A 9,893-nucleotide genomic window follows, 5' to 3' on the forward strand; every position below is an offset into this window, starting at 1 on the left:
CATATCTTGTTGGATTGACATTGGCAATTGATATGTGTGGTTTTACATGTTTTATTGAATTATTTTGCGTGTGTTTGCATTGTACATGCGTATATTTCATTTACATTTTGTTCGTTTTAGAGTAAACATATGCATTTGATCATGTCTCACTTGTGTGTGACAAATTTGCAGGAAAAATGACCAGAAAACCGAATCTCGAGCAAAGTACGCAAGCCAAGAAGAAAATGGCAGAAAGGCTGGCGCCCGGGCGGTAATTTTCTACCGCCCGGGCGCGAGATTTATCTTCCAAAGAGCCAAGTTACAGAAGATTCGGCGCTCGGGCGGTAATTTTCTACCGCCCGAGCTCGAATGCCGCATTCCTCAAGAAATATTACAGAAGATGTGGCGCTTGAGCGGTAATTTTCTACCGCCCAAGCGCCTCCTATTTTTGGAAAAATATCTTTGCCAATTCCTTACCTTAGTCTTGGGATGTGGATGATATGAGAAGGATTTTTGGACGTTTTTGATTCATTCAGACTTCATTGGAGAGCCGCCACAAAGCTTGGAGAGGAATTCGCGCTTGGAGTTGAAGATTCGAAGATTTCCGGGCGTCATTCCTCAAAATTTTCGTCAAATCTAGTATTTCTAACTTAGTTTTTATCTTTTAAACATTGTTGTTTATGTCTATTATGAATTCGAGTAGCTAAACTTAAAATATTTGTTGGGATTTAAGGGGATCCTACCCCGAACTCTGATTTAGTTAAATCATATTTCGATTTGTGATTTATTCTTGATTTTACTATTTTTTATCGTGTTGTTAGAGCGTAGTTAACTTTAACAACGTTTTTATATTGCGAGTGAGTTCGAGAGAATAACTTGTGATAGGAACGAGTATATAATCCTCGGATCTACAATTTACATAGATATATGAAATTGGATACGCGCCGATAGTTATAGTCCTAAGGGTCGAAAACTAGGGGATTTCATAGATCGATTTGCGATTCACTCTTGATAAATAATTAAAGACATTTAATTACTTCATTGAGTAGAATTAGTTTGACATAACTCGAGAGAGTGTGTTCAATTGAATAGAAAATCCTGTCGGAAGCATACAGTCACTGTCGAACGAATTAATTAATTAACGAAGGGTAGGTGGACCGATATTCCAAACAAATTCATTTCTTATTGAATTTTAATCAACCATTTTAGATATTATATTTCATTATTTAATTCCTGAATATTTTTATTTGCATGTTTATTTGATCATAGTAGTAATAATCAATCAACCAAATTTCGTTGCTGACGATTGAATAACTGAAAATAATAATTGTCAAACACGGTCTCTAGTGGAACGATACTCGTACTCACGTACATTATACTATTACTTGACATCGTGCACTTGCGATTAATTTTGAGCATACAACATCATATTTTTATTAAGGATTCCACAGTGCAAGTTTTGCTCGTTCAGCAATATTACAGGAAAGATACACATGATGGTTTCCAGAATAGGTATTCATTTGTCCTAAACAAAGAACCGATTGTATTACTTCCCTTGTCCCCAAAACAAATATTGGAGGACCAATTATAGAAAATAAAAAGTGATGAGGCCAAAAAAAATAGCGTTAAAAAAAGTGAGATGACCTTAGAAAAAGAAAAAGATATGGTCGAAAGAAAGAGTGAACAAAAGAGTGAGATGACCATAGAAAGAAAAATAGAAGAAAATGAAGAGAGGAAAGAAAAAGAAAAAGAGGCCAACGAAAAGAAAAAGAAAAATAACTTGATGGATGAAAAGAGTGAGGTAGAGATTTCTTTATTCTTGCATAAACCATTTAATGTTCCTTTGTGCAAAGTGGTTTATCCATATTGTGAAGATATAACCGGTTCAATTCCGAGCATTGCTATTTCTTATTTGCAGGATTTTTGGAGTTGTCATGACAAGGAGACAAGTGAGTCTTGTGGGAGGGAGAACCCAAAGGTTTGAGCCTCGAGAATACAAGTGCAATCGCGATGAGGTAAGATTAGTTGTCAACACTACAACTATGAGGTATGACTTTCTTCCTTATCTTAAAGTTGTGCTGTTTTGTTTCAAGAATTTGTAGAACGGGTTGCAAGTTTGGTGGTTAAGGGGCATGGTGTCAGTTTGTCTTTATTCTTTTATTGTTATGGATTCGAGACTATTGATGAAATACATGTGCCTATCATGAACTTTGGTTTCTCACGAGTTACTAAGTTGGTGGGATTTGTTTGTTACAAGGGTTTACATGCATTAAACTTGAATTCTTTTAATGTGTTAAATGATTACATGCATCGTACATGTAGTGTGTCATATTTGCATGAGTTATATATGTTTGGTGATATTGTTGAAAGGTGCATTGGTGGACATGATAATTACTTTGTTCATGATGAATATATGTTTAAAGAGAATAAATTTGACATTTTATATTCATTGCATGAATTATGTGGTGTTGAGGCTTATTGTAGTGGCCTGATAATTTACATATTGCATAACTATATATGTTGATTGCATATGAAGTGGTATGTTGAGTGGATTTGTGAATCATGCATAGCATTTAGGAAAATAGTTTCTAGGCTAGATTCTTATACATTGCATGGGATAATCCTCATTCCTAGTGAACTATGATCGTACAAGTGTATGAATTTTATTTTTGTGTTAACTATGTCTAAGAAATGGAGGAATCTGATATTTGTGATAGTTAATGATAACTTATCATTTGGTGTCACTTGTTATTTGGTGTATGTTGAGGTTGATATAGTGATAGTGAAGGCAACCACGGAGTTAGGACTCAAAGCATTGATGGATCACGTGGGCGATAACACCTAACAGACTTGAGTTCAAAGGTAAGCATGCTGGTCATACAATCCTTGTTATTTCTAACTTGCTTTGTTTTAATGTAGGTAGACAAGATTTGAGGACAAATCTTTTTGAAGAAGGGGAGTCTGATATGAATCTGATCATGTGTGGCGTGCTGATAGTTGGACGAAGGTTTAAGGAGAGTCGTTGTCGCGGATTTTCAAGCGTGATAATGATTAGTGATGGGAGGTCAAGCATATTCAAACCATTGATGGGGTTCGAAGAAGAATACAAGGAAGGAATGCAGAGTGCCACAATTATGGTCCAAGAAGAAAAATTGTCGAGCACCTCGCGCTTGGCCGGACATAAATTACCGCCCGAGGGAGAGCCACTAGATGCGAGAAATAAAATTGCCGAACACCTTGCGCCCGGGCGGACATAACTTACCGTCCGAGCGCAAGCTAGCTGCGAGAAAAATCTTTAGTTTCCTATTTAGAGTTTTGATTATTTTGGTAATTAGATTTCATATCTTTGAGTATGTAAACAATATTTGCACGAAATTTTGAACACAATTCAGATTTTATTATTGAATTGAGGGCGCGATTCTAAATTAATCGTGTTTGTTATTCTTACGTACATGGATTCACATCAAGGCACCAACCAACTTTAACTCTGTTTACTCGAATCACAGACACAAAAATTTTCCCAAATAATTTTTTTAATAAATTGTTGTATGAAAATCATAATATTTTGACTGATAAATGTAAAAGTGCATCTTTTTACAAACTATAATGCCATGGTAGGACTTTTTAAAAAAAAAAAAAAATTTATAGAAGTTTGCCCCTGCACTTGCTAAACGTAGCAAATTTTGGGTCACTCATAGTTATCCTCGAAATTTCATTTTTTTTTTTTTTTTATGTTTAACATTCTAGAATGAAAAAATAAAATTACAATAAAATCTCATAATTTATCATAAATTCATTCAACACAACAATTTTCCACATTTTAATTTTGTTTTAGATGTATCCATCCTCCATCCCGTCCACGTGGAAATCTTGGTTATGCAACAAGACCAAGATGGTGGATTCTAAAATTTTTATATTTTCTTGGAAAAAAACTGTTGAATCCATTCTATGCGATTTATGTTCGTCGAAGTCGTTACACGACACTTGAGAAATCTGGAATACATGAAAAAACATGTATCCCATGTAATTCAAAAAAAATTGCTAAATCATCAACGAATTTTGACTAATTAATTTTATTATTAAAGTCAGATCTGAATAAATCGGGCTTTCAAACTTTTGTTCAGACTGTTTTTTAGGAAAATATTGTTAGAATAACCGTACACATCCCACTGCAAACAAGTATGATTCACATTTATTACGTAAATTAAATGAAAGTCACTTTTTATAATTCATGGTTGACTAGAATCATTGACCCAAATTACCATTTTTCATGGGCATTTCTTTTTTCTTTTTTTTTTTTGAAATTTATGTGGAAAGACTCGAACCCGAGTCACTGCAAAAAGAGAAACAAAGTGAGACCACTTGTACAAAATAATAAAACATTCTCTTGTTTCGAGGTTCCAACTAGGGCTGATTAAACTTTTTTTAAAAACCATATAAACGAATGAACTGAACCAAATCACATCGTTATATTTGATTTTTTTTTAAAAAAAAAAACCAATTTTCTAAATTAATTTTGATAAATTAATAAGATAATAATATTTCTGAAAACTCTTGTATTAATCTATTGATCCAAAAGTATAATCAATTAATAATTATCTGAAAATACAAAAATAACTAAGATAATTTAATAAAATATTATTTCATTGTTGTTTTTTTCCTTGAAATTTAAATCTTGTAATAAATGATAATCAATTAATAATTATCCAAAAATATAATCAATTAATAATTATCTACAAATCAATTTATAGATTTTTAGTGTAATAATAAAAAGAACACTTAGTTTTTCTAAGGTAGTTATTTTGGTATTTCCAACATGAACCCAATAACCGAATGACACGAAGATAAGAAACCTAAACCGGAAGAGTCCCAATTTCCGCAATCCTCTCTTTTTCTGTCCACTTTCTCCAAAGTTCGATCAGTAAAAAAGCTCCTTTGCTCTCTTCAATGGAGAAAATCGAATCCGAAACACCTCAAACACCGGATCATCAACAAGAATCATCTTCAACCTCCGGCGCGGAGGAGCTACACGGGCTGACCCGCCAAGAGTTCCAAGATCTGAAGCCCGCGGTCGACGAGTTCCACAACTACCAAGTCAACTCGCTCCAATGCTCGTCCCTGCTCGCCCAGCGCGTCCACGCGCTGCCGGAAACCGTCTGGTCCATCGTCCGGCGCTTCGACAAGCCCCAGACGTACAAGCACTTCATCAAGAGCTGCACCGTGAGGGAAGGGTTCGCCTTGGCCGTGGGTGACCTGCGGGACGTCACCATCATCTCCGGATTGCCCGCTGCCACAAGCACGGAGAGGCTGGATTTTCTCGATGAGGGGCGGCGCGTGACGGGGCTTAGTATCATCGGCGGGGATCACAGGCTGAGGAATTATCGGTCGGTGACGACTGTTCATGGGATGGAGCGTGAGGGGAAGATCTGGACCGTTGTTTTGGAATCGTACGTGGTGGATGTGCCGGAAGGGAATACGGAGGAGGATACGCGTCTCTTTGCCGATACGGTGGTGAAGTTGAATCTGCAGAAGCTGGCTGCTGTTTCTGAAGCTATGGGAGCAGCTGAGGAAAGGTAAATGGTCAATTATTGATGATGTGACAAATAAATAAACTTTTATTAAAAAAAATGCTATTTTTAGCATTTATTTGGGATTTTTATTTGAATATTTGTAGTTTGGAATTTGGATATGAAATTTTATCATTTCAAAGTTCAAAAAATTATAATTTCGATGGAATTAAACTTCGGTTGGAGAAAATAAGCACCAATTTATATTTTGTACTGATAAAATATTTTTGGCAAAAACTCGTGTGAGACGATCTAAACGGATCGTATTTTGTGAGACGAATATCTTATTTGAGTCAACCATGAAAAAATATTACTTTTTATGTCAATAGTTATTACTTCTTATTTTGAATATCGGTTATTTGAGTCATCCATGAAAAAGTATTACTTTTTATGCTAAGAGTATTACTTTTATTGTGAATATCGGTAGGTTGACCGTCTCACAGATAAAGATTCGTGAGATCGTCTCACAAGACACATACTCAATATTGTTTTAGTTTCTATAAAATTGGTAATGATATATATATATATATATGAAATCGAATAGTCATCTGGATAAAATTAAAAATTATGATGGTATGGAAAATTCTATTTCTTAAAAATATCTGAATGTTCGAATTATTACAGGAATAGATAGATACAAGAACATGTAAAGAAAATACACGTGAATTGTATGATTATTGGGATGTATTTATGAATTATATAAGCCTCTTATCCATGGTTGAAGAATTTCAATCAAGAATTCTTGAATTTTAAGGTGACATTTGGCATAGATCTTCAAAATATTTGGAAAGCATTTGACAGGAATTCAAATTACTGTTTATAGCTTTGAATTTATTGGTGTTTTCTAAAATCTACGAAGTTTTGATTTGATTGGCTTATTTCTATGCCAATGGTTATGGCTTGTAGAAATTGATCCGATGTGGTGCACAGACAGTTGAGTATGTCAATTCATGGCTTTGTCTTTGTGGGTGGAGAAGAAGCGGATCGAGCTGGTTCGCGAGGTTTTCAAGTCGATTTAATAAATATTTGATTCGTATTTGAATTTATCAAACTCGAATTAAACTCGAATATACTTGAAATTTGTTTTAGTTGAACTCAAACCAAAATTAGTTCGTTCAACCGTTCGCATGTTATAATTTTTTCGTTGCATAGAAGTTTGTGCGACTCAACTAATAATGGATTTTTCTACAATAAGTTAATAAAAGTTATTTTTTATTTTGTGTAAAACCAAAAGATAATCTTCTAGAGTTTTTAACTTTTATTTTTATTCATGAATTCTTTTAACACAACTTGGGTTGGGGAAAGTTTTTGTTTTTACTTGGAAACCCAAGCATCTTTCCTTTCCTTTGTGGGGAAGGTTCCTAGAAGGTAGTGAATTTTTGTTCATGATTCTCTCGCGACAAAGAAACACATAACGACAAATAGTTAATAATGTTTAAATTTTGAAATATCGACAAAAGTATTTTACAAAATAAGGACGTTTTTCGAATTAAAATTCGTGGAGAGTTATCGATCAAATTCTCCTCAATTATTATCTTTAGGTTTTGGATTTTACAACAACTCAAACACCGTTTTCGGCGGAATCCACATACGCAACTTGATCCTAAATTGAACCGAATTCGTATATGAAGTTTTTTTTTTTAAAAAAAAATCATGATTGACGAAACTATGATTTAGTTTTAACTAAAAATCCGCAACTTATAAAATTATATGAAACAGGAATCGTACATGACAATTCAGTTTGAATTTACTAGGAAAAAAATGCACAAATCTCATTGCCATCACTTCTATGTGTAATGAATCTAATCACTTCGACTGCTCGTAAACTTTTTCGAGATCTTCAATGATTTATAGTGTTTATATCAAGTGATCATATTTAATTTCTTAATAAAATCCTCTCATAGATTTCCGGACATAGATAATATTGTTGTCTTAAAATTCGTCAAACTTTGCATTTTCCACAAATAAAAATTGTTCTTCAAAAATGATAAATGTATTAAATTCATAATCGACTTTGTATTCCCCAAGTCGGTTGTGTTCTTGATAACATAAGAGCATTCCCCTAGTCCCGAATGCTAGATCCAATAGTTCAAAATTGATTTGGCTATATGGGTTTTACGGAAAAAAAATGGATCACACGTAGCTAAATTAAAATTAGACCTTTGGAACGAGTCGAAGTTTTTCTAAAAAAAAAATGATTCGATTTCTTATGACATAGTTATATCAATTTTATCATATCGCATTTTATCTTTGTTACCTTTTCTCAATAATGAGAAACAATTTGAAAGAGCCGAGTCGACCGCTAGAGCTACTAGTCTTAGAATAAAAATAAATAGGCTTATTCTTTATTATAATTTCAAGTTTAAGGTTATAATAAAACATTCATATCTTACCAGTATGTTAGGATCGATCCAACATAACAATTGTATTTCTTATTTGGATTAGCAACCGATGAAGCGATACAAATTTAAGACCTTCGGGTGGGCAACTTAGAAGTGAAGAAGATGCTCAAGTAGATATGTTGAATAAAGTAAAAAGATTGGTGAGCAGATGCGTAAAGCTGACGGAAATAAAATAGATAATTTATTTATGAAATTTTGAAAACAAAATCCTTTTATATTTTACCTTCTTCCACGAGTAAAAGAATTTCATTAGAAAACTTCGAATTATACAATTCTCTTCTACATACTAACTTCAACTAACACACTCAATAAAATTTTGTTTTGACGTTCAAAATATTCTTGGCGTCGTATGATTCAGTTAAACTTTCATAGGATATTTAAATTATTTACTTTGAACATTTAACGTTTGACACCAATTATTCGATGTTTATGTGGTAATAGTTCTTCTTCTAAATCTCTTCGAATGATCTACTTGAATTCCCCTTTGATTCGCCTAATCAAGTCCACAATTGGAATCGGTGCTCATTGTTTAGATTGCACTAGTAATCCAAACAAAGTTATGCATTGAGATCGATTAATGGAAAACGTATTTCTCCGGCAGCGGTGGAGAAGCAGCTGTGCACGGCGCCGGGCGTGGGTGGATTTTCTCCAAGGGGAGTTGGCCGAATTTTAGACTTGTGAGGAAAGAAAGAGACTTGAGAATCTAAGTTGATATTCTTGTGTATCAAGTTATGTGTTTATCAAATATTGATATTACATATTTATTAATCTTAATAATAAAATATCATTATACCATGACTCTTCAACATTTATTTTTCTATGTCAAAATCTCATGTATATTTTCAACTTTTGAAAATATATGGTATAATTAAATAATTATCAACTTTTGATAACATGTTATTAAATATAATTAAAGAATTATTATCTAATTAATTAATCAATTAATTATGGATCTCTCTAGAATATTCATTGTGAATCTTACATGATAGTCTAAACAACTCATTTATTATTTAATCAAGCATATTTTAAATTTATTAATTAAATAACGTGAACTCACTATAACCCGATCGATGATCAAATAGTGTTGATGCACGAGGACATAAATCTTGTTCATATAATGAAAAGCGAAAAATTTCGAATAACAAAATTTTTCGCTGATCCATTTTGACAGCTGCCTATTTTTGTGAACTCCTTATCGAAATAGGTAGTTGCACTCTCCTCAAAAAATAAGTTTTCATGATAATTTCCACAACTTCCATATATAGAATCTACTTATAAACTTTTTTATAACAGAGATGTTTGATCTCCATCAAACTTAATAATCAAATTCAACTCCTTGAATTCGAGTATATCAACGAGAACACATAACTCAATACTTGTGTAACTCTCAATAGTTCATTGATACAACTAGATGTGGGTTTACAATTCATGTGATTCAAGACAACATTTATCTCTTATACGATCTTACCATAATTAGCCTCGTTATGTGCATCAAATCTTGATCTCAAGAATGCCAAAATTCAAGTCTGATTGCATTCATTTGATAATGGTAAGAACGTCACGTATCGTTGCCCCATGATACCCTAGGTATCATCGATAGTGCCTGCAAGAACCAATATGTTATGATTAGGGTATAACAGGGTCTCTTTACCTTACATATCCTGATCGAATATGCGACCATTGATATATCGAGAGTTGCATATGAATTCGATAACGATGTGATGTATCTTTGGATAATAATAATGTCATCGGATCTGCAACTAAAAAACCACTTTCTCTAAAGCACATTTCTTACTTTAGTGGAGATTCATTGTACTATTAACTCATCATATTACATAGGATATTCACACTCATATGTGAGCATTGAATCCTCGACTATAATGTATTGTCTCATATGTATGTCGAAGCTACACCAAATCTCATCATTTAATGACCCTCATGGAGT

General features: G+C 33.4%; 1 protein-coding gene across 1 annotated transcript; it reads left to right on the forward strand.

Moving 5' to 3' along the window:
* The first annotated feature begins 4,790 nt into the window (after nucleotides 1–4,790).
* LOC142527482 (abscisic acid receptor PYR1-like) lies at nucleotides 4,791–6,665 on the forward strand. The gene is made up of 2 exons (XM_075632294.1): nucleotides 4,791–5,552; nucleotides 6,453–6,665. The coding sequence occupies exons 1-2, from the start codon at nucleotides 4,927–4,929 to the stop codon at nucleotides 6,457–6,459; spliced, it is 633 nt and encodes a 210-aa protein (XP_075488409.1). The 5' UTR covers nucleotides 4,791–4,926; the 3' UTR covers nucleotides 6,460–6,665.
* Nucleotides 6,666–9,893: the final 3,228 nt, after the last annotated feature.

The sequence above is a fragment of the Primulina tabacum genome, chromosome 15, assembly GCF_025594145.1.
Source record: "Primulina tabacum isolate GXHZ01 chromosome 15, ASM2559414v2, whole genome shotgun sequence".
NCBI lineage: Eukaryota > Viridiplantae > Streptophyta > Magnoliopsida > Lamiales > Gesneriaceae > Primulina > Primulina tabacum.